General features: G+C 43.9%; 2 protein-coding genes across 4 annotated transcripts; one reads left to right on the top strand and one right to left on the bottom strand.

Moving 5' to 3' along the window:
• Positions 1-26: 26 nt before the first annotated feature.
• On the bottom strand, positions 27-6,363 carry LOC308141564 (ran GTPase-activating protein 1-like). Of its 2 annotated transcripts, none has more exons than XM_080511764.1 (16): positions 6,293-6,363; positions 5,393-5,512; positions 5,160-5,287; positions 4,976-5,035; positions 4,661-4,840; positions 4,409-4,543; positions 4,004-4,162; positions 3,272-3,385; positions 2,917-3,016; positions 2,740-2,824; positions 2,392-2,533; positions 2,086-2,202; positions 1,824-1,929; positions 1,199-1,287; positions 949-1,114; positions 27-646 (listed from the first exon to the last, which is right to left on the bottom strand). In XM_080511764.1, the coding sequence occupies exons 2-15, from the start codon at positions 5,502-5,504 to the stop codon at positions 989-991; spliced, it is 1,653 nt and encodes a 550-aa protein (XP_080367890.1). In that variant the 5' UTR covers positions 5,505-5,512; positions 6,293-6,363; the 3' UTR covers positions 27-646; positions 949-988. The 2 variants fall into 2 exon arrangements, with proteins under 2 accessions (XP_080367890.1, XP_080367889.1); XM_080511763.1 differs by having other exon boundaries at positions 993-1,114.
• A 1,353-nt stretch (positions 6,364-7,716) lies between these two features.
• LOC308141573 (zinc finger CCCH domain-containing protein 7B-like) lies at positions 7,717-21,397 on the top strand. 2 transcript variants are annotated; one of them, XM_080511774.1, is made up of 22 exons: positions 7,717-7,885; positions 8,160-8,219; positions 8,298-8,334; positions 9,450-9,647; positions 10,499-10,657; positions 11,434-11,514; positions 11,826-11,880; positions 11,982-12,148; positions 12,857-13,415; positions 14,780-14,841; positions 14,945-15,038; positions 15,588-15,749; positions 16,006-16,220; positions 16,465-16,565; positions 16,679-16,860; positions 17,631-17,716; positions 17,878-18,038; positions 18,277-18,382; positions 19,343-19,451; positions 19,659-19,786; positions 19,902-20,071; positions 20,805-21,397. In XM_080511774.1, exons 2-22 carry the CDS (start codon positions 8,161-8,163, stop codon positions 20,983-20,985), a joined length of 3,072 nt encoding a protein of 1,023 aa, XP_080367900.1. In that variant the 5' UTR covers positions 7,717-7,885; position 8,160; the 3' UTR covers positions 20,986-21,397. The 2 variants fall into 2 exon arrangements, with proteins under 2 accessions (XP_080367900.1, XP_080367899.1); XM_080511773.1 differs by having other exon boundaries at positions 17,875-18,038.
• The last annotated feature ends 3,914 nt before the right edge of the window (positions 21,398-25,311 follow it).

Raw genomic sequence — 25,311 nt, 5'->3', positions numbered from 1 at the left:
AAACAAAACAAATAAATCAATAAGTCTCACATTAAAATGCTTTATTTTCTTCAAACAAATCTAAAAGCTCCTACACAAACAGTAAAACAAAACAAAAAATAACCCACACATTTCAGTATATTGATTTTTAGGTCCAAGTCGAGAGTAAACGTGTTATATTACCCCTGTAATCTGACCACAGTAAGAAGAAATAGAAAACTTAGCTGATGTTCCAGGAGTCCATCATAAATGTGACCAGAGCTTTTCTGATTCTGATTCGTGCAGCTACTGACCAGACGAGCCAATCCTCTTCCTCCTCCTCCTCCTCCTCCTCCTCACAGATGATGGACACCCGAGTTATCAGTGGCGTTTCGTGTTTAAATGACCACAAAAGCTTCCATTCGCTTCACGCAGAACACGATGCATTCAAGTCCAGTCCAAAGCTCCAGAGACGGCTTTCAGGCCCTCCTTGTGACGGGAGAGCAACTTTCCCTTAAGTGCCGTCGGGTTTAATCTTGATGTGGTCGTTTCCAAAAGGCCCGTCAGTGACCAGGCCAAAGTTCAGTGGGCGAAGGAACGATGCCCTCAGCTCTCAGACTTCACTCTCTGCAGGGTGGATTGGAGGACGTGTCGAGCGTTGCCGCACGACTCCAAGGTCTTGTTGCTCCTGTGAATTAAAAAACAAACAAACAAAAAAAAAGTCTTTAAACTGTTGATCAAAAGACATTTTTCTAAAAAGAAAGGATTTTGATGTTGGGAGTTTTTTCTTTGGTCGGTTAGTGACTGAGTGCCAGTGAAGCACTGGAACGACACATCGTGAAAAACCGTTTTATTTCATATAAAGCTCCAATAAAACGGTGAGAAGCCGGCCACCAGAGATTAAACCTCCACCACCACCGCGTTAAGTGCACACATTGAAAAACCTGTGATTCACCGATAAGAACGGGGGCAGAATTTGTTTGTTTGTACCTGGAAGCTTCATGCTGACGGGCTCATTCTATTCACATCCTTACCGGGACATGAAAGCCTCCAACACGGCCACGCTCTGCTCGGGGAAGTAATCCTGCTGCACCACATGCTCCAGGGCATGCAGGTGTCCCGGAACCACGAGCACAGGCTTCACTTTGTCTTCGCTCTGAGCGGCAAACAGACGGTGGAGAGGATGAAACACAGGGAACGGGAAGGGGAAGAACGTCCAGCGTACGACTGACACACATACCTTGATAAGGCCGAGCAGCACGAGCAGAGACGACACGAAGCTGCATCCTTGGAAGGAAGGCGTGCTGTAAGCTTTTCTCAGAAGTGCATCTGTGAGGGTAAAGCAGCTTATTAAAAACTGTTGACAAAAGGGAAGTAGATGGTTCTCTTTTTTTTTTTTGTTGGTTTCCTTCCACTGCCAAAGAAACATTCAAGTGAAGGTCATTCTTGACCCTAACCTTCCCAGAGGTGTGAATACGAGTGTGTGTGGTTGTCAGTTTCTCCGTTTGCCCTGTGGAGGACTGTCCAGAGTGTTGATTGCCTGGGGGGGGGGGTCAGGCCCCGAGCGCCCCGTGAAAACTCGCTCTCTCCCACTTTCAGAAAAATCCGGTTTGATCTTGTTTAACATGATTATATTGTCATTATATTTCATGTGAAATTAAATGTCTTCTTTACTCCAGAAGTGGTTCCAAAATCCACATAAACCTAATGCATATGATTTGGGAAAAATCTTGCTGCATTAGTTTAATTTCTCATAATTAATTGGCTGCTATTATCATATTAAACATATCGAATTTCGCTCTTTACATGATCACATATAATAAAGCAGACGGTGATTCTTGTTGTGGGGGCGTGAAGAACCTCACCAATACTGTCCAGCACTGCATTCTTAACGTCTCGGTTCTCCTCCTTGTACACTGAAGCAATCTTGAGGAAGGCTTCGGCTGTTTTTGTAGGATCTGAAACATCCACCTGAAAACAGAAGAAGCGCCATCCTTCGTCACAACATCCTCTTGACTGCTCGCACGCGTACAAACAACCGACTTGTAGCCAGTGAGTTAAACCCGTCGACCGTTAAGCAAGTTTTAGCGAGACGTAAAGGGTTGAAGTCCTCATGTACGCGTTTACCTGCTGCTCGATGAGCAGCGCTCTGTTGGCTCCCAGCTTGAGCAGCTTGTCTGGGGACGGGAAGCTGAGGAAGGACGAGACGTCCGGTGGTCGCGGCGCCGACACTGGGGTGGAAAACTACCGGGGGCAGAAGAGGGAGGCAAGAGAATGTAGGAGGCGAGCAAAGTGATCACAGGCAAAACCAAAACAATCCGGGGGCTTTGAAGAATTTAACACTTTGAATTCATGATGTCTCTTCATGGAGACCTGATTGTTTTCTGAGTGTAAATTCTTTGCTTTTGCTCGTGAATAAGACTTTCATCCAACCTTGCTGGTACCGTGTTCCTCTTCCTCCTCCTCTTCTTCCTCTTCCTCCTCCAATTCCTCTTCGTCCACGTCTTCTAAATCTTCCTCATCGTCCTCCTCGTCGTCATCGTCGTCGTCGTCTTCAGGCTCGCCCTCGTCGTCGCTGGAGATCATGTAAAAACAAGAAGTCATTGTGGAGAAGAATCGACACTTCAGGTGTTAAAACTCGGGCTCAGTCTTTCCCCCGGAGGAAAGATGGAGCTTCCATGTATTTTATATATAACCAGTGTGGATTTGTAACCACCGTCAAAGTAGCCTCCTGCGATAATGAGCTTGACAAGACGGGAGTCGAAGGACAAGGTTCGTTACCTGAGCGTCCCCAGAATCTCCGCCATGTTCAAGCTCTCCATCGCGTCTTTAACAGCCATGCAGCCGTCTTCTCCGAGACAGTTGCCTGAAAACGGAGGGCATTTTTTATTTTTTAAATTCTCGATATTTGCAACATTAATGCAGATGTGTTGAGAAACACAAAGCACAGTCACGTACCATTCAAGTCGAGTTTCTCCAGCTTATCCTTTCCCTTCACAGCCTGAGCCACAGCCAGCGCCGCCTCCTCGGTTATCTCGCCATATGACAGATTGAGTTCCTGTTGAAACCAACTCACATTAAGGAGCGAATGCAGAGCAAAAGAAAATACAATATTGAGGTCGACCACATCGAGTTTCACAGGAGGGGGAAAGGTTGTAGCCAGATTTATGATCGCCACACAAAACCACAGTCTCGAAGCGTTTAAATGAACCGACTCTCAACCAACAATGGCTCTCTGTATAAGAAATGATTACTTTGAGAAGAAGTGACACTTTGGGCATTTCCAGACCCGGTAGGAAAGTGAGTGACTCGCCTTGAGAATCGGTAGCCCCTCGGAAACGGTTTCTGCCATCGCTGTGGCTCCAGCTGGTCGAACAAGACAATCTCCAAAGTTTATCACCTGGACACTACGGAGGTGCTTCAGGGCCTGTGAGGGGACCGGTGGGGGGGACACACACACACATACACACACACACGTTATTCACTGCAGCTTTAACAATAAATCGTTAAGAAGTTATTACACAAGTAAAACTCACAATTATGTACATAGTGTTTGAGGTCGTTTAACGACTAAATTCAACTTTACAAAGCACATTAATGTTAAAGCTGAAGGTGTTTTAATGAAATCAGTGTTATTTGCATGTTCTGTTTACGGTGCGAGGGCAGAAATGATCTTAGCAGCGGGTATGATCGTCCCATCAACTCCCGAAAAATGATTATTAAAGAGAAAAATGCATTTATGGATGTTTTTTTGGAGGATTGCGTTTTCGCTGCTCCCTCCTGGTATCGATAAATCATGTGATTTGCACGTCTGGCTCATCCGTCGTCATGCAACTCTCAGTAGGATTCGGCCACACGAGTATTCGACCCCTGACCTTGTCATGGCAATCTCGCCAACCTCGCAACCTCCATCATTATCGTCAGGAAAAATACACACCCGGAATTTATCTCCAGAGTCTGCTGAATACGTGTGTCGCTTCTCGTCACCTCTACATTAAAGCACGAAATCTTTGCAGTATATTTGGCGCCTGCTGGACGCCCCTACCTGGGCCATGGCGATCGCCCCCTTCTCAGTGAAGGTGTTGTCATTCAGGTTGAGGATTCGCAGGGCTGCGTTGTGTTGCATGGCCGAGGCCAGGGCGGTGATGCCGGCGTGATTGATGCCATTCTGAGGCATGTGGACCTCCTCAAGGCTGCCCATCGACTGAGAACACAAAAGTTAAACTGTAAGATCCCTCTACTTCAACGTGCTTGGAGAGAATGCAGCAGCAGCAGTACACAACAAATTTTTTTTATTTACGGCCTCGAAGAAGTACAGCGCTGTATAAAGTGTTGATTTAAACAATCATTCCAACAACAGTTGCATGTCAATTTGTAAAGATCAATCAGAATTGAAAATAAATATGTGAACGAAACTCATTCAAGGGTCAAGGCTTAGCTAGTTGTGTACCTGGAAGGCTTGAGCGAGGGCAGTGGCTCCGTCGTTTTCTAGTCGGTTTCTTCCTGCAACGAACACTTTCAAGCTGAGGGGGGAGCCCTCTGCACTGGATATTCTATGGCAATGGGTCAATGAAGCAGCCAGGATCTGTGAAGTCAACAGTACATAATCACAGACACATCTCAGGTAAAAGGAGTTTGTAAAACGCCCAAAAAAGAGCAGTTTCATAACGTCCTCAACGTCACGCCCCCCCCCCCCGCCTACCTTGCCACCTCCGATTCCCATGCCACAGTTGTTAAGCCGCAGCTCTTGCAAGGTGAAACAGGCGGTGCTCTTGAGCAACTTCTCGATGCCCTTCACGCCATCGGGTCCAAATGCATTATCGCTCAGGTCGAGGACAGTCAGCCTGGCTCCCGCCAGCATTAGAGCATCACCCAAAGAATTCTGCCACACACAGACACAACAACCTGAGCGTTAGGGAATAAAGCAATGACCCAATCTTGCATGGAAGATGTGCAGTTTTGAGAAGTTGAAATTTAATTTTTCAGGGTGAACGAAGCAGCAGATGAAGTCCTTTACCAAGGCAGGTGGGATCTCAGAGCGGAGGCGGCCTGTGAACATGTCACTCCAATAACAGCGCTGAAAATAAAAGGAAAGAGTTCCCGAGTGTTGACTGAACAAGAAAAGTAGGAATTACTTTACTGTGTAAACGCATTATTATTTGCTCTGTAAAATACTATGTCGAATTTAAGCCTGTACAGACTTTAAAGTCACTCTTTGTTTCCAGAGCCTTGGCGATGGCCTGCGCTGCTTCCACACCCACAGTGTTTCCCTCCAGCCTCAGAGCCTGTAAGCCTTCGAAGTCGTGGATCTCCTTCACTATCTCCTCCACTTGAGAGAGAGGGAAGAGATGACACGTTACAAGTTTTTTTTTTTTATATATTGTAACTCATCCATTTCTAAATTGACCTTTGAGCTCTCTCATTCAATACTCACCTGACTGAGCATCATCCAGCTTTCGCCCTTGGCCTTTATAACTCAGCTCTCCATCTTCCACACCAGCCTTGGCCAGGGAGTCGGCCAACTGTGCAACAATATCCGTCGCCATTGTAGCTCCTGAAACATACAAACATACTGTTGACTCTCTAAAGTTCCTCATAACAAAGTCATGTCTGCAACCGAACATGTGGACCCAACACTTTTGACACCTTATAAACTCAAAATCATGCAATGATGTGAGTGACTTCTGGTAATAAGGCCTTATCTAGAGAGATGCGTCTGTCTTTAAACTTGGGGGGGGGGGGGGTATACTAAAATGTAAAAAGACCTACAGCAATGTTTATGCAATCTTGTCACCTGATGCCCATTGAAAGGTCTGACATTCATGCACTACAAACGAAACAACATCAAGAGGTCGAAACGAAAAAGGATTAGGTTTTTGGACCATATTTAAAATCCCATTTCGAGTTTAATCTCTTTCTTTGGACATATGGAGGAGACATGACCTGGAGTAGATCTTCTCTTAGCAGCCGGCTGCTAGCGTTAGCCCACATGCTATTACCCTGTGTCCAGTGGCTGCTTGGTGCCCATGTGCATGTTATTGAGGCATTAGGCCTCAATAACATGGCGCACACTCGGTAGAGACATAACACGCGCGTTTATTGTTTCAAAGTAATCGCGGTGAGGATGACATTCTGTGGTTAGCGCTGCGAATAAACCAGGTAAAACTTGGGTGAGCCGAGCTTAGCGCAGGTATGTCAACGTGAGACGGAGCGTGGTGGTAAAACACGGCCCTCACCGTCCACCTGCGTTCAGCCTAAATTTGTTACCACAGACACCATAATCCATTAGTTAACAATACGTAGGTCTACTTTGAGTAAATAGCATCGCAATTACCACAACACCGCTGTACCAATTGTATCCGAGCCGCTGACACGCTCCCGCTCGCCTCCAACGTTCAAAACAGGACGACAGACGCAAAGCACCATGGGAGTTGTAGTTCTCGTAGAAAACAAAGTGCGTTCATGGCTTAATTAATTAACAAAGTTGAATTGAATTGAATTTCACCCAAACAAACACCTAAAAAAAACACACAACGTTCTGGAAAAGCCAAACTAGGGATTCTGACCTGCAACAATCCCCGCGAGTTCTTTTAATTCCCGCAAAGTCTTTCTGAACCGGTACTCAACTGCAGTCTTTCCTGTAGGCGACGTGGGCTTGGCCTCGGGCGCCCTCTGCTGGATGTTGCTGCACTCGCAAGCCAGCACCCGTTAACGACAGTCTCAACTTTCACTAATCGATTTCGTTAATTAGCATCAAAATTATCTTTTTAATCAGAGAAGTGTGTGATCATTGTATTGATTGTTGGCTCCTCCAGACAAGGTGATTATTCATACAGAGGAATTAAATTGGGGCCTTATTAAATAAATGATAATACAACATCTATCTTCATAATAATTTTTTTAAGTAGTTACCAAGCTATAAATACTTCATGATTTTGTTGTGTGGGACGATATTAGTGACATTATAATCCAGTGAAATGTCATCATTATTGAGCTTTTGTAACATGCTTGATCATGACTTGGTGGTAGACTGAGGGGCACTGAAGACTGATATTGTCTCTTGTATTTCCACAATATTGGACTATTTGTGTAATATGGAGCTGTCAAATTTGCCTATGTGGGATTAATAAAGCGTTCGTTTAAGAGCTCTGTCTACATTGCAATTTAATTTAAATGTGTAATATATATATATATAATCTATATTTACTGTAAATATAATATAAAAAAAATACAGTACACCTGATTCCCATCAGGGGCTTAATCACCTCTGCCACATTTAATATTCTTATTTTCATATCTTTTGTGCACTGTTACTTAATTTCCCCGTGTGTTTTCACATCAAGTCCGAATTGGACAAAAGACTACGGTGATAGATAGATTATTATTATTATCAAAGATGGATTGTTGGAACAGTGTACAACGTGTGTGTTGTGATATTGCCTTCAGGAAAACCTGAAAGTAAATTAGAAAAATAAAGTTTCTTAGTGACTTGTGAATGAACCCTGGAGTCACCACTCCGAGAAAACATAGACGTGACTGCAATTATTTCCCTAAAGTAGTGTGGAAGATTGATAGAAGTTGTATTTTAGGCTGGGAGGGTCAAACAAAACGCAAAAGAAAAATCCATTGTGGGTTGTTTTCCAGAAGTCTCGTTGCTTGTGTTTTTTTCTCGCGAGATCTCGCGAGAACTGCCGAGGAGGAGGAAGAGGAGGATGAGGAGGAGGCAGCCCTTTCCCTCACCATGCAGTAAACCGAAACTTACAGCGTGTGAACGGTGATTCGCCAAACCGGGACACTCAGTGGGCGGATGAACGGGGAATCTTCCCGTCTTTTGTCCGCGTCAGCGCTGCCTCTCAGCGGCTTCCCGAAGCGGCGTGTCCCGCTCGTCAACTTCGCCCCGATTCAATGAACTTCCTCAATTCTTCGGGTAGGTGTTTCTAATCTAAAACCTCCCCACCCCAACAGTCGCCCTCGTCTTCCGGGAGGTTTCACATGCTGAGTAATGCGAGTTAATATCGATCATTGTCGAGCAATAAACCCAGAGTTTGTGTGAGGTCACGGCTGCCTCCTTTTTCTGCTCCGTGTTTATAAAGGAAATGCGTGAACTGTCACGTGCTACTGAAGCGTCAACACAGATAACACGTTATTAAAACATTTATTTTGTTTGGTATTAACGTTGCTTTTTCTGCCCTTCTTTCAAGCATGGACGTTGCACGCCTCAAACGCCAAGACGACATTAAACGAGCGCTGGCGTTTATACAGTGAGTGGCTCGTTTCAGGGACGTAAAACGAAACATCCCCAAAACAAATCTAACTTTTTTTTTCTTTTTCTGTTCCAGGTCTCCTCTGGCTTATCCAGATCCAGATGGCTACCAGGTACTGCTTTCCACCACAGTTTTATCTAGTTTCCACTATGTTTGATTTGTAATTTTTTTTGTGTACTCGTAGTTTTGGGTTGCGAGTTGAAGTCCCACCCCTCCGTTTCTGTTTTGTTTCAACTGAAACACGGAGGCTTATTTTTGTTGCTATTATGTTTCGAGATGATGAAACAAGTTTTTTTCCCTGAAGTTTACAAAAGCGTGTAGCACCTCAGTTCTCATTGTAATATTTTGATTTTATAGCGCATTGACACTATTGAATTTAAACATTTGGGAATATTTGACACTTTTTTTTTCTTTTTTACAATGAATGGCCTTAAACTTCTGTTTGTGACATATTTGTTACTGTATTACACATTAATGCACGCCACATCTTTTATACTACTAAATCCACACGAATTGTCAGGAATTGCCTTGCAAGGAATTTACTATAAATATGACTTGTTACAAAGGCTGTAATGTTTTCGAGTCACATCTGCTGTGCAATTTGACTGAACACCAACTCATGACACGTCAGAATAGAAAGTTAGTAAGACTGAAACTTTATGTAGGTGTAAACAGCTTGGTGTTTTGACCCTACTTCTGCACCTCGCTGAGCGGAACTTGGTAGCTCCTCGATGGGTTGGCTTGGCTGATTCTGACGAACCTATGACTTTTATTAGGAAATGTACAGATGGACCTCTACATTAAGCCAGCCCTTCAAACTAAAACAAGCAGCATTATTACCTAAACATTCCCAAACCAATACTAGTTGCATTCTGGAGTAGTCACCCTTCAATTCCTTGTCATGGAATGATGAATCCTATTCCAGCAGGTGCTTACGTGTTACTTTCTGTGTGGCGTTTTTGTTGTTTGAACTGTGATGGACTGGTGACCTGTGGTGGGCGTCAGCCCAGGTCACCTCCAGCAACTGTTACCCGAATTTGGATGATGTGGCAGAAAAAAAAGGCCAGATAATATGATTTCAAGATCTTTCTTAAATGATTCATTGAGTCCATCACTGCTATTAAGAACCTTTTGGTAAAATGACTGAATTGAAGTATTCATGGTTGGCGTATATCAAGCCGGATCCTTCTTATTTCAATCCATTGTTCATTTTTTTGCTCCATGTAGGACTTTCTGACCAAATTGGTGTGCAACCTGCTCGAGGAAGGAAACGCCTTCTTTCGGGACGACGAGTGGGAGCAGGCCGTCCGCGAGTTCACCGAAGGCCTGAATGTTTCGTGTTACGCTGAAGCCGGGGACGTCCAGGTCCCCCAAGCCTTGCTGGAGAGTCTGTATGTGAACCGCGCCGCTGCGTACCACAGCCTGGTGAGAGTCACTTCAGTGAGCCGTGGCTGAGATTCAGGCCCGTGAGATCAGAATGGGATTTATATTTTAAGTTGATTCAACTTGTGCTATTCCACGCCAGCAGAATCTGGGTTTTTTTTTAAGCTCTGGTGCCGAGATTGTTCTTCTCCAGACGTCTGTTCTAATGCTATTCTGGAAATCATCATTGTTTAATTGGTGTCACACCTTCAGCAGGCCCGTGTTGTATTTCTCTGTTATTTCCATTTGGACTTTTTTTTTTTTTTTTTATTCAATTTGAGAGGAATTTGTTTTTGGATTTTTTTAGAAGCCCGGTTGCTTGTTTCGCCTTTGAAATCTGCCAACAGTGCATGTAAACACACCCAAAGTTACAAAAACCACATGAAAAGAAAAATGAAGAATTTCCTGTTTGTTTTTTCAACGTTTGGCCGTCGTCAAAATCGTTTGGCCGTCGTCAAAATTGTATTTTCTCATCAAGTTCTCTGGTTATTCCTCATAAATTGAGCTGGCCACTCGGCTTAAACCTGAATACAAATGAAACTCTAGTTTCTTTGGAAGCATCTTGCCTTTTTTGTGTTTTTTTTTTTTTTCTTTTAAATACACCCAGTCGGTTCCAATGGAGAATTGGAATAGATTTGATATTCAGATTCAATATTTCTGTAGCAACGTGAACCCTCAGTGTTGTAGTATATAATATTTACCCGGATGCTCACTAGCTTTCAATGCCAAACACCCACATCCTGCTGTCTTTCGTTCACTTAACGGCAGCTTTAAGAAAAAAAAAAAAAAAAAGGGTTGATCTTGTCTGCAGGAAGGGCAGCTATCGTTTTTGTCTTGTTGAATCGTTTCCACAGGGGAAGTATGAGGAAGGCGTGCTGGACAGTGACCGTGCGCTGGAAGCGTGCCAGGACAGCCGCAGGGCTCTTTACAGGAAGGCTCTGTGTCTGAAGGCGCTCGGGAAGTTCAGGGAGGCCTACGACTGCATCTCCATCTGCCTGCTCATCTGTCCTCTGGTGAGGGAAGCCGGGGTCACGCTGCTCCGTCCTGCTCTTTAGAAAAGAAAAAAAGAAAAAATAGTGACAGAAAAATGGGTTTGAAATGATTAAATGCCTTTTTTTTTTTTTTTTTCACATTGAAGCAGCTCTGTTGTGTTTTGAGAAGCATTTTAGGGCCATTTGAGCTGAAATAAATTTGATTCTGCTTCAAATATATGCAGGTCATACGGCCCCCGAGACCCCAACGTTACATTACAAGTATTCGATTTTGGGAAAGTCAGTGAAAGTGTTTATCGCCTCTCTTAAGTTTTGCCGTTTTGTTAAACGTCCTTATGCGATTTCACTGTGAAATCAGAAAAGTTTTATTGTCATTTCACATCGAATAATCACATTTTCCCATGACTTCTCCTCTTTGGATACTGTTATAAACAGGAGGGGGGAGGTGTTATCCCCCCCCCCCCCCACCCTTTGATTCCTGAAGTCGTTTACTGGCTCCTTTTGTCTCGGAGGTGTTGAGGACCAGGATCTCGCGCCGCTCGGACAGACGTGTCGCCTTGTCTGGTTGTTGATCGGGACGAGTCCCCCGACTGCATGTCGGGCTCGACTTTGTAAAGATGCTTTCGACCGTGACTTAAACGTATACGTCCGGCCGCGTCGTGGAGAGTCAAGAACAACGACAGACTTGTTTGCAATGCCATGTTTTGTTTGAAACTGTCCAAAAAACAAAAAAAACAAACGTGTCGCTCAGCAGGTGATCCATTCATCCATTCATTATTTCCTTTGACTCCTTTCAGGACAAACAGGTGAAGGCGCTGGCCCAGGAGCTGTCCGCTCACCTCGGGCTGAAGATTCGAAAACCGTACGTCAGCTCAAAGGTACACCCTCACAAACCGGACTATTCGTTCTACCTCTGCGCATTAATAGTTCATTTATCGTGCAATAATAACATCTCCACCCCTATATGCACTGTGTCCTCCTTTTCTAACTCTTCTTGGATTCACTTCCCTGTACTATATTTTATTATGCACTGTGTGATTTATTCTCCTATTTTGCTTTGCTGCTGCTGTAACAGTGTAAATTTCTCCCATCTGCGAGGTTATTAAAGGATTATCTGACCTTACCTTATCTATATTGAGGCTTGCATACTGGTGTTTTAGCCCGTCAGCCCTTCACTTCATCCTTCCAGGTGTCTGCAGAGACGTTGGGGAACGGTGTGAACTCTCAGCAGAGCGCTGCACCGGGTGAGAAGTCAACATGTATAATCACCAACATCAGGTTGTTAAGGCAGGGAAGATGAATGACGTGTAAAATTCTGTGCGCCGTCGCTTCTTAATGTGTCCAGCTGGTTCTTCCACGACGCCCCAGTCTTCCCGCACCACGTCGCCTCCGAACCGCAAGCCGCCTGGGTTCTCCAGACTACCGGACAGGGTGGAGGCTTTCGAGGATTCCGAGCTGATGGGAGATGATCTGGACAGGCTGCTTGACGACTTTTCCACCGAGCCGACCAAGGTGGAGTTTGTCCCAAGGTTGTCCTTGTGGGACGGAAATTCTTACCTCTGCTTCCATTGTAGAGGAGCACAAAAGAACCATCATTTTACAATAATTCAATTCAATTAAAGTTTATTTATATAGCACCAAATACAACACGGTCTTTTCTAGGTGCTTTTTACAGAGAAAACCCAGCCAGACGTATTTGTCCACACCAACGTCAGGTTCTCTCGAGTTTGTTCACGTTTGTAGCGCCCTCCCTACATCCTCGTTCGTGTGTCCGCTGCTGCAGTGCAAACGCACCACTTGTTTATTAACGGATTAGGTGTTGTCACATGAAACGTTGTCGTGTAAACGTGGCCTTAACCTTCAGCCGCTTCACTGGAAAGCGATCCAGAGTGTTCTTGAAACTATAAACTTTATTAAGTCCCGCTAGTTGTTCATGTTACGTAGCCAAGCTTAAAAATTCAAACCGACACACATAAATCCGCTTTCTTGTCGTCATGGTTTAAATCTAGTGACGTCAATGCTGGCGAGCTTTTCCTCAATATTTCACTACAAAATAGAAGCTACTTTTTCATGCGATTATGACAAGCGAGTGTTTTCTTTCATGTAAATCACTAATACTTGTACAACGATCATTAAAGAGACACTCGGCTTCTGTCCTCTTGCACCCGCTCTCATTGTTTAATCTTGAATTTGCTTTTTTTTCCCCCTCTTCCTTCTCAGGCATTTTCGATCCCCGGCAGGACGTTGGACACTTTCACACAGCCTGCGCCGCCCGAGCTGCCGGCCCCGACGCCCAAGCTCCCCCCGGCCTTCTTCAGCTCGACCATCAGCCAGCTCAACGCCTTGGACTCCTTCTCAACCGAGGAGCTCGACACCTCTGCTGCAACACTGGATATCTTGGATGACCTCTCCACCTTGAGGCTCGGAGACGATTCCATCGTAGCGGCGGCGGTGGCGGCGCAGGACTCCCTGGACAGTCTCGATGCCCTCGATGACCTATTGGGCGATGACGACGATGCCGCTGTCGGAGTCCATAAGCCCACAATTAAGTTCAACGCAGGACTGAGGTCCCTCGATGAAATGCTGGATGAAGTTTGCCCGATGTACAATTTCCCGACCTCAAACGGTCACGTCGGGACGCTGCCGAACACGTCGGACCGCCTCCGCTGCCTCGACTCTCTGGACTCCTTCACCTCGGAGGACCGGGGAGGAGCGGCTCTGCCCGCAGGCTCGCATGCGAGAGAAGGCCTGGATTCTGTCTCCAGTTTCACTGCAGCTGGTGAGTGTCGCTGGGGATTCATTTAATTGGCAGAGCACTGGGGGGTAATTTACATGTCGTAGCAGCGAACAGGTGCGAGACGGGTTTGACTTGCAGTCGTGCTGCCGAAGTATTGTTTTTTCTTTTCCTCCCTTCATTTGAACACAGATATCTGTAATTTACCCCCCCCACACACACACACACACACACACACATATTGAAACTGCTTATTTTACCCTCTATGAGTCAGACTTGTAGTGAATGGATTAAAGCGGCCAACTGTGTTTCCTACTGAAGCAGTTGAAGCTACACAACTAATCATTTCGGGATAAAACCTTGTTTCTACAGAGACAAAAGATCCATAAAGTTCAATCATGATCTACGTCGGTAGTAATGATTATTCAAAACACAAAATTAATTCTTACTTTTGTACCAAGTACATTTAAAAAAATATATATTTTTTTTTAATTCAGGCCTTTCATATACCAAACACATGAAATAATTAGATCCGTACTTTCTCTTTCTGCAGTCGTGCTGCCCCGTCTTGCAACGTAACGACAAAAGCAGTGTTTTTGTTATCACATGAAGGAATTTCCACAGATCTGTCGCTCTGACTCGCTGTGACTCCGAGATTAACCGACGAGACTCTGGTAGTGGAAGGTCACGGCCGCAGCGGCGGTCAGCGTCTCCTGCATTTTCAAAAAGATTCGCTCGTCTTTAGTGGTCTGCGCTTCAGTCCGCACTCCTAAATTAAATGATTCGTTCATGTGAAATCAATGTTACAGGACTGTCTTTTATATGTGGAAACTTCCGTCCGTCTAAAGCAGGGGTGTCAAACTGATTTCAGTTGAGGGGCCACATCCAACCTGATCTGACCTCTGGAGGCCCAACAAGTCAAACAGAACATATTAAACTGCAGATACGGACAAATGCAAAGTCTTTCCTTCTTTTGATCCTTCTGTAACTGCAAGAATTTGCCAGTCTATTGTGAAATATACATATTAAAGGAAATCAGATATTATTATATTTGCAAAAAAAAAAACCCACAATATCTGTACCTGGATATCATATTTTTATTCAGGATTAAAACAATTTGTCATCATCTGGACATTTTTTTGAGTTTACGTGTCTAAAGTATCAATTCACATAAGTTGGACTCATTGTTTTATTGTGAAAGGTGTTGTGTTATGTGACCTCCACAGATGCATTAATGTCGGGGGTCAAATTCTGACCAAGGGGCGGTTTTGAATGTCATTTTTTCCTCAATCTAGTGTTTTTAGATCAGCCTCTGTCAGTTTCCATATTTATACTTTAAAAACAAATCACATGGCGGGCCGGATTAGATCCTCTGGTCTAAAGCACATTGATCTGTCGTCACTCCTCAGGTATCACAAGCTCTCACAGCGCCGCTGCTTCAGGGAGGAGATCTCCACAAAACCACTATCATGTAAGACTGATTGTCTCAGTTGTGTTAAGTAACCATTCATCCGTGTTTATTAATGTTCACTAAAAAGTTTTTGGTTTTTTTTCCCTCCATTGTGGAAATGAAGGAGAGGGCCAGCCACCGGCCGAGTTCACTCTCTAACCCCCTGCTGGCGACGCACGACTTCCTGCAGGCGTGTTCCACCTGTTTCCCCCGGGAAGGTACGGCAGGAGTCCGGTAGTTTGTCAACTCTCCGTACTGCCAGTTGTTTTCAGGAAGCGGGCATCCTCAAAACCATTACGTCAACTGGACTGGACGGTCTGGCCTCGTTGGCATTGAACCGATTATGTCTGAGTGGCGAAACACCTTCCAGGCCACGCCGCCAAGTCCATTTTGGTTTAACATCGCCATGATCCCGATAATTTTCCACTTTCCAGAATGTTTGTTTGCAAGGCTTTACCTGCTTTATCCACGTTGAGTCCAAATTATGCTTCTTTTATGCACAGAGATTTCAAACATTGTCTCTTAATGTTGGTGTGGTTGTTCATCTGTACATCCAGCAGGGGGCAGTGCACGTTGTTGTTCGTTGCACGAGGGACATTTCTAATCCAACCATCAATGAAACTGGTTCAGAAATACTCCAATAAGTGTTTGTGTCCCCAGGAGTGTTTTAAAATGTGTTCTGCGGGATCATTTCTCACCTTATGCTGCTGTTTTAAAACCGTAAAAAGATCTTCAACTTGTTGTTTTTGTTCATCTTTCCCTCTCAGGTGTTGGAATATATAGTTACGTTCACAAGCCAAACCTGGCCCACAAATGTGCGCTAGACATTCTCCTGTGCCGACGAAGGACTGAGCCGCCGTCCGAGTGGGTCAGAGTGCGACCGATTCCCCCCGGGAAGTCATTTTTTGGATCATATGTGCTTTGTCGAGGTAAGAGCGTGATAATTAAAAGTAGATGATCGCTCTTCATCGGTTTACGCCTCATTGTAGTTCAAACTAATCCTACACAAATCAGCTGAATAGAAACGGTTTCCTCCCTTCTCTTAAGAATGAACCTCAGAGTTTCCCAGGTCGAGGAAATACAGTGAATCTTCAATCCGGTTTCTCTGGATTTGTGGATTGGGCCAAATACTAATTTATATTCACTGAAAGAGGAATTTTTTTTTTTTTTTTTTAATGTTCACAGAGATAATAAGCTCTGGAAAGCTGGGTATGTGCAAGTACGGCGAGAGCTGCACGTTTGCCTACAACCAGCTGGAGATCGACGTCTGGACGGAGGAGAGGAAAGGGACGCTGGACAGAAACCTGCTGTTTGAGACGACCGCTGCCAAACTGGACCCTGTGAACAACATCACCCGCCTGCTGCAGGAAAACAAGGGCACGTTCATGTTCCTCTGTCAGGTCAGTGCGCCGTTCGTTTTGTTTATCGCAAAATGAAGAGACGTCGACGGAAAATCCACGTGTGGCGCGTGTTGATGTTTTGATGGTGACACTATTGGCAATAAATATGTGAATACATCATTTAAACTACATTACAAAGAGCGTATTTGTTAATATTTGCTGATTTGGAATGCGTTCCCCCCCCCCCCCTTTTTTTTTAATTCTCTGCAAATATATTTTGTTTTGTGTTTCCGTCTCTCTGCAGGAGTGCTACGACAACAAGCCCAGAATCATCAGTAAGCGCTCCCAAGACAATCCCACCGTCTGCTCCAACCTGGACGTTCACCACAATTTTGACGCTGATAAGTGAGCGCGTTTGCACCCTCATCTCCTTCCCTTTTACTCCAACTGGTTCGTCTTGACGCTCACGAGACGCCGCCTCATTGCTCCTCTTCTCCCCCCCGATTGGTTGTGTTCAGGTGCCTGGCGTTCGTGGTGAGGACGCACAACGTCGTCTACAAGAAGGTCCGCCCCCTGAGTCAACTGTGTCACGTGGACTTGTGCCGCCAGGCCGTCCGCTACGGCTGCGCCAGGGAGGACACGTGTAACTACGCCCACTCCGTCATCGAGCTGAAAATCTGGAGGGTGCAGCGGGATACAGGTGGAGCCCCCCCCCCCCCCCCTTTTTTTTTTTTTTTTTCACACTAATGGATAAATGAGATGTCGTGACAAAACGGAAATGTGTTTTTTTTTTAAAATCTGGAATAAGCAGGAAAGCCACAAATTCAAGGGGTGTACAAAGGTGTAATAAAGCAGTGTTTTTCAACAACTGTGTCGCGGCACACTGGTGTTTCTGCGAGATCTCGTCAGGTGTGCCGTGGGAAATTATCCAACTTCACATTTTTTCCCAAAAAATCATTTTCTCTCAGAGCCGCTGTCAGCTGTGAGAGCAGTGTGCAGAGTAATCGTGTATAAATACTCTTCGCCAATAGATGGCAGCAGAGAACTTTGTCAGTGAAATAGAAACTTAACAGACGTCAGTGTGGTTAATCTCCACCTCCTGCTACCATCTTGTATCAAAGTACTGTGTCAGTGACAGTGATGGAGAAGTTTTTGAAAAGGAAGAATGTGAACCAGGATCTCAGCTCTTCATCCATCAGGTCCAGGTTTCACCCTGAGGGAGGGAAAAAACAAAAATAGAAATGGGGAAATACTTTTTTTCTGCATTTATTTGATTCCTGTTGATAAAACGTTGATGAGAATGACTTTATATTGTTAATAGAGGCTACAGAGTTTCACATTTTAACATTTTCGGGTGGTGGTGTGCCTCCAGATTTTTCCAAAGGAAAAAGTGTGCCTTGGCTCAAAAAAGGTTGAAAAACACTGTAATAAAGTACAAATACTGAGATTTTTGTTTTTCTGTGCTTCCAGGCGTCAGCCCTGACAAGATTGTGAAAATATCCGACAACTTTTATAAAAAGCTGGAGCAAACCTCGAACCAACAGAAAAGAAACCGAGTAAGAGTCCAATTTTAAGCCTTTCAAATCAATATCGTTTTGTCGTTTTTTATCAACTTGTGAATCACGATCAATTTAAATAAGTCAATTTAATATCAGCACGTTGTCTTTAAGCGTGAAATTGTTGACGTCTGCTCTTTTCCTCATTTAAATCCCAGCAGCCGTCTGCCGGAGCCTGTGAGAATAAAGCAAAAGGAGCCGTCGGCGGAGGGAAAAACCTGGACATGAATATGAAGTTCGTCTGCGCCTACTGCTGGCGGGACAGCCAGATCAGCGAACCGGACAAATCCCTGAAACACTGCTCCGCTAAAGCCCGACACATGTGAGTAACGACGGCGAACCTGCAGAGTTGTTTTGGAGCAACAGTGGAATCGGCGTTTACGTGGAGTGGAGAGTTTTACGCCGTTGGATCATGAAATAATTGCTTGATCGGAGAGGATTTAGTGAAAAATGTCAGGAGATCCAGAGTGCGAGATATGTCAATATACAAGTGTTTTTTTGTGGGGATTTTTTTTAAAAAAATGATCGCTTTCCATGTGTTTCTGTCCTTTTGTCCTCAGGTGGACCAAAGACAGACGAGTCCTGCTGGTCAGGTCTGTCGAGAGGAGTAAATGGGTTCAAGTCCGACCGCTGCCGCACGCCAAGCATTTCCCTCTGCAGTATGAAGTAGGTGGAGCTGAAGTTCATGGACTTCATGACTTTTGGCTGTTTGTCTGTTTAACAATAACCCTAACCCGATTCCACTTGCAGATATATGTATTCAAGTATTTGAGGTCTGTTAGAGACGCTAATGGAGCAGGTGTAGTGGCTTTCTCTTTAAAAACCGAACAAGAATCGTGTTTCCTTTGCATTTAGAGCCTGATCAGAAAGAACACATGGCGCGTAACGCTTCGCACGTTGACGTGTAACAAACAGGCACACGAACCTCAGATTATGAGACGCACTCTCGTGGACTCCCCAAGGATCGTTTCCATGGTAACGCCACCTCCTCCAATCAGATCTAAATTGATTAGGGCCAATCTAATCAGATCGTCGTCTTTACATGATGCACCTTTAGTCACGTCAGTGTTCAATCTGATGACTGTTGGTCCATGAAATAACTGCTACTGTCTAACTTGCTGGTTTTGATAGGTTTTTAAAAAAATTTAAACTCAAATAACATTAATTATCATTGTCTTACTTACTATAAATCTCTCTATATATATACATATATAAAGTCAACATATATAAAAGAATAACGTCATGTTGAAGGTCTCTAAAGGTAAATGTAACACCGCTCTTGCCCAGAAGGGGGCAGCCAAGCACAGTTTCTCCTCATTTTTGACAGGTTAATATGATGTCACATTTCCACGTATTTAAAAAAAGAGAGAAGATATTTCTCTACATTTGTGCCGCGCATTTACACATAAACGCAGCTTCGACTCACAGGTTTGCTCATAGCATCTCTGAACCAGGTGTATATGTGGGTTTGTATAAATGAAGATTTTTTTTGGTATTTTTTTTTAAAGACTGAGGGCGAAATGCCCGTTTTTGTAAAAAACCCGGGTACGTGTCAACGTGGCCTGATACCCACAGGTTGGTGTCCGTTGTGAGTTTATCCTCATAGGCGTGTTTCTGCTTCGACAGATATGCACTCAGATTTTGACGAAGAAGAAATGCAACTTCGTGGGCAACTGCACCTTCGCTCACAGTCCGGAGGAGAAGGAGATGTGGATGTACATGAAGAACAATGACAGTGAGTGCATAGAATCACTCTGCGGTAGAGTTGCCTTGAAATAACGGTGGGAGAAACAAACAAAACATTAATAGGCTCAATAAATATCACTTTTGTTTAAGCTGCCAGCCTGTTTTAGTCTCTCCGTCCTTTATTGTTTGTCAGTGCATCAAAGTGATTGTTGTTTATTGACCGATCGGGGGCGACCTGACCTGTTTGTGGCTGCAGTGAGGGACATGCAGCAGATGTACGAGATGTGGCTGACGTTAACCATCCAAAGCCGCCAGGTGAACGGAGCGCCGGCCGCCTCGGAGGACAAATCCATCATGATGCCGACCGACTTCACCGAACCACTGGTGGGTTTCAGAGTTCGACGGAGCAAAACGACGAAAAACATTCCCTCGTTCACAGATGAATGTAATACCACTCTCTCTCTCTCTCTCTCTCTCTCTCTCCCCCCCTGTGTTTCAGAGCGGTTTCCACTGCCGTCTGTGTGGTCGCCACAGTAACGGCGAGCGCCAGTGGCAGCAGCACATTTCCTCCGAGAAGCACAAGGACCGAGTGTTCAGCTGCGAGGGCGAGAACGAGGCTCTGATGTGGAGCTACCGCTTCCCCGGCACGCAATTCAAACTCTGCCCAAAGTAAGATCCCCAAAGTAAAAATACGTGCCGAGCTCAAGTTGATCCACACGGGTTTGATTTTTACCGGAACCACGGAAATATGACCTCAGAAATCTGTCAGAGTTTCTATTTATTTTCAGGTAAAACGATCTACATCTGTTACCTGTAAATTCAAATTATTCTAAGTGCTTCTTCTGTTTAATTCTGATCCTGCTTGCCTCAGTTTAATAATTTCGCAAAATAGTGGAATATTGGATGTTAAAAGTGTGTAATTAAATATTTTTCAGAAATGCAACGAATACTTGAGTGAACACTTTTTACTGTCTTGTCGGTCTTATTTAAGTCAATAGTAGTTTAAGGATTTAAAAAAATATAATCAGATATAAACCCAAATATCATGATTTAATTTTGTTTAATTGTAATTCACTGTTCAAAGAATTCACTGTTTGAAATGAAGCTAAAAATAGAACTTTTTTCATCCAATTTGTTTTATTTTCTTGGAGCACAGACATAAAATATCCTTCAGAGTTTAATAGACCGGTTCTCAATGTGATGATAGATTCATATATATATATATATATATATATATATATATATATTATTTTTTTAATCTTTATGTGCTTCCCTGAACCGGCCAAAAGACAACTATGCAGTTAAATGATCTTAATAAAATGAAGTCCACGGACTCTGAGCGGGAATCGTCACGGTGAGGCGAGAGTTGGACTGAACCCGCGTCGTCTTGTCCACGTTTCAGGTTGGACGCCTGTTGTCCCGACGGTCTGAGCTGTGACTTCGCTCACGGTCCGGAGGAGCTGCAGGAGTGGACGGAGAGACGCGACTTCCTGCGACAGAAACTCGCTAAAGCCCGGGAGGACATGCTCGTCATGCCCAACGAGTTTGACTTTGGAAAGTACAACTTTCTACTGAAAGACTGAGCAATGGTTTTTGGCTTTTGAACCTTTTTTTCTTTTTTTTTTTGTTCTTTTCTCCGTCACTGCCAGACAAACATTTTTGTGTATTAGGGCTTTTTAAATTTAAATGGGTTACCAAGGAGGAGCTCGCGTTCAAGCCTGAGGCGTTTGCTAATGAAGTTAATGCTGCACAGTGCTGTTTATAAAAGAAAAAAAGTTTGTTTTTGTGCCATATTTAAAAAAAATAAAAATAAAAGTATATGGGAAACCTAATCAATGGAATGCACTCTTTTTTGTGCCTTTGCTTTCTTCTTTTTCACTATTGTACTTTTGTTTCAGCAGGGATTAATAAGTGCCTTGAGTTCATATTTCAATAAAAAAAAAAAACACTTGATACAGACCATAACCATGCAATAAAAATACTCCCCACAAAGCACCCAAGTTTGTCTTTGTTTTCTGGCTTGTTTCCTCCATGAGAGTGGAAACATGAAGCGCTGATGACCTTGTGAAGGAAGGAAGCTTTCCTCTGAGTTTTGATAGTTTTGTCCCACTTCCCTCATGGGTTAAATTCCTTTTCTTATCTGAGGGGCGTTTTGGGACCTCAGCTCCAGAGAGGGGAATGTCTTTAGGGTTTCTGTTAAATAAAACGAGTGTATAACTATACATTTTGAAAACTGATGGCATTCGACCAAAAGTCTGGTGAGAAACGGGAGTGACACGTTCTCCCCCCCCCTTTTTTTTTTTAAAACCAATGAGTCAAACCGAAACACGTGTAACCGCCATTGAGATGTAAATCCTTCATGTTCATGTTTAACTCCCTTATTTCTTCAGTTCTTTCAAACTAACCTCAGAAAGTCAATAAGAATCACTGAACACATAAAGTCATTGTGCTGTATATACTATATATATATATTTTTTTTAATTCTACAGCATTTATACATTTGCATGGATGGTGTAAATGAGATTATTGGCTCTTTAAATGAAAATAGTATCTGTAAGGTGCCATTAAATGACAAATACATACATACACACCAGCCATACCCCCCCCCCCCTTATATCTGTATATTAATCCTGTTTTAACGGATGTACAGATTTCCAGCTTCAAGTTACTTATCTAAATTCTTTACCACCACAGCTTCTAAATCTCTGGCAAATTGGCATAGAGCATGTCAGAGTAGCACATTTATAACAGTAAAAAATTACCTATATATTGTTGAGTAGTTAGGTGCAATAAATAGGACTTTCTGAGCGTATGTAAAAAAAATAAAAAATAAAAAAAATGTCATTTGCAGCAGTTTTCTGTTATCGTCAAGGAAAATGTTCATTTGTTTTCGATGAACGCATCTATACCGGTATTTCTGCAAGTATTATTAACGAGATTATACTAAATAATTAGAATACTTTATTTCATGTGGTGTATCTATTTCCCCCCATAAATTTAAGAAGTGACGCATGAAGAATCGCACTAGTTTCTCAGCTACGTGCGCAGTAAAAAGGTTAATCACGAACGGTAAAGAGTTAATCATCATTTTGTGTATTTCACCACTTTGGTGAAGTGACTCTTTAAGCCCACCAGGTGGCGCGCTCCGTCCTCCCTCCGCCCCCCTCCCCTCCCTCCGCCCCCCTCCCCTCCCTCCCCCAGTTGCCCCTGTACATCCTGCACGTGTGGCCGTGCGTGGAGTAAACGTCCGCGGCTGGGAAGCGGCTGTTGTTTTGGTTCTGGCTCGGAGAGCCCGCCCCCGCCTCCGCTCCCCGATAGGCTCCGCCTTGTGAGTGACAGCTGGCGCGCTCCAATCGCGCGGCGCCCACATGCCGAGAGGGCGGGGCTTACTCAAATAGGCGCTGTTTGGACACATGCAGACGGCCCCGTGATGCTGGGAAAAGTTGCTATAAAGTGAGTGAAGTCATCAGAAGACGGCACACAGTTTGAGCTTTTCTCGCTCCGGCAGACTCGTGTTTTTTGACCACCGGCGGTAACTTCGCAGTTTATTCATCATGTCGACAGCCAACCAACTGTTATTCGGAGATAGGAGCGACGTGCCTGACCTCCTTAAGTCCCTGGCTGATTATCCCTTCTCGTTCCCCTGTTTTGAAGATTCTGGTAAGAATATCTTTTAAACTTTTATTTGAGTGGAATATCATGTTGAACCTTTTTTTTTTTTTTTTTTTTTAGCTTTTGCTGCCATGCACTACAACGTTTGGTTATTACTAATGGTTAAGTTAGGAGCACTTGGATGTGACTCGTGACATGGCCGTGCACATGTTATTGTTGTGAATAAACTATCTAATCAAGGCGAGAACGCATCTAATAACTCTAAACGCATTAATCCTATTAACTATTAGTACTCTGAATAAACATATCCACTGAAGTGTATTTAGGCTGTAATGTTGCAGTTTGTTCTAAAGGAGTTTATTATAGTGAGCTACAGGAAGCTCATTCCGACTTTTTCATAAACAAAACGTTCGTCTTGCAAATATTTGTGCGGACTCGATTGACAGGAATGCTGCTTTTAAATGCAGGTTCCACTATTACATTTCATTATCCGCCATTGGCGTGGCGTTTATTATTCCACTGCTCACTGGCCCGGGATTGTGTGTTTTATGACTCATGAGTAATACAAGATGACTGTAACGTGGCTGTGCCGTCAGGCCTGCGATCCTTCAGGGTGTTGCACAGGTGATGAGAGGCTCTGGGCTGCTGCGTGTCAGCAGACTGTCTGTGCAGTTTCTCCAGCCCTGATGCAATAACACTGAAACAGCTCCTCGCTCACAGTTTCATCACATCATCAGGCAGACTTTATGTGCACTTTCTTGCTCGCCCTCGAATTGTAAAAGTGTTGGGAGGTTGTCGCGCACAGGCCCTTTCCTTCCTCACGTGTCTCCTTTCAACGGTGTCAAAGAAAACAAAGTAAATATAGAAATATCAACATAATGGTGTTCCTTTTCACCCACACGGTTGTTCATCTCTATTAAAAAAAAAATAAAAATCTGACTCAGCTATAAGATTTGGCTCATCTGAGACACTGAGGCCGGGAGTTTAGCAAAACAATCGAAACTGCAATGATGCAAAAGTAATAATTGAAAACTTGCTTCTTAACCTCACAAGACCTGCATTGTTTGCAGCTGGATTGGATATGAAGGAAGCATAATTGTAGCACATTTGGCTGCCGCACAATAACTTTGGATCCAACTAATCTCAGTAAATGGTTTCTATAGAAACCCCACAACATCTTTTATTTGATTTCCAAATGTCCGGGCTTATATGCATTTGTTTCTAAGTTCTGAACCATCCAAGAAAGAGTTGTTGGGGGAAAAAAAAAGAAAGAAAGAAAGTGCTTACAGACCTTAGGTTTCTTTGGAGGTTCATTTTTAATGTGAATATTTAACGTGGGCTTCTGCATTTGCGCATGCGCGGAGTCCATGTTCCACCTGCTGTTCTGTTCGTAGTGTGAACAACATGTGATCGAGGTTTGTGGGTCAATGCGCGTGCACGTGTTGCTCTGCGTTTGTTCCGGGGACACGAGCTCGTGACCTGCTGAGTGTACTATGTCCTCACCTCCTGGTTTTTTTTATGGATTTGACTTATAGATAACCCTGAGGGGAAGCCGCTCCCGAGGCAACGACATAAATGGAATTCTTTGACGTGCTGATTTTTAAATTGAATTTTTTTTTTAAAGATAATCATATAAATATTTATTAAAGCAAGGATGTTTTCTTGATTTGGGTGAATTTAGCACTTGGTATGACATTTTATATGACGTGAAGATAGAATGGAGGTTCAAGCTGAGGGTGAGATCAGTTGACTGATCTTGTTTTCCCGATGAAGCCATTGTGGATCTGTGTCAGCAAACAAAATGGTTTGTTTGATAAACCCCCCCCCCCCCCCTCCCCAAGACATTCTGTCAACAACGCAAATAAATCGTCTACATTAAGGTCGACTAATCCATGTTCGGACGTGTGATTTAAGTTCAGCATTTTAAGTGTGACGATTAAAAAAAAAAAGAGTAAAGCCTCCTTGAAATGTGTGTTTACTGCAGCAGCCTGTGTTCCTTGTCAGCTTTGTCTTCAGTGGATGAAAAGCAGCTCAGTTCGGCTTACATCAGGTGACTGACTCACTCGATGGAGGCCATTCCCTCTTTTCTGGTCCTCGGCTCCCTGCGAATTATAGGTCGACTTATGATTTATTTCCACTCATCAATTCTGCGGCATTTGAGCGCGAGCAGGTCGGACAGGAGAGATTGTGTCATTCCCAACAGAGGCCAAACTGGTGACCCACTTCCACTGGTAGTAATTAGAAGACCTTCCAGTTGACCAGCTTGGTGACCCATTATAAGCTGGACTTAACTCATT

This window comes from Blennius ocellaris, assembly GCF_963422515.1.
Source record: "Blennius ocellaris genome assembly, chromosome: 16".
Taxonomy (NCBI): domain Eukaryota; kingdom Metazoa; phylum Chordata; class Actinopteri; order Blenniiformes; family Blenniidae; genus Blennius; species Blennius ocellaris.
Note: the sequence above shows the minus strand (reverse complement) of the source record. Positions and strands in the feature narration are given on the sequence as shown.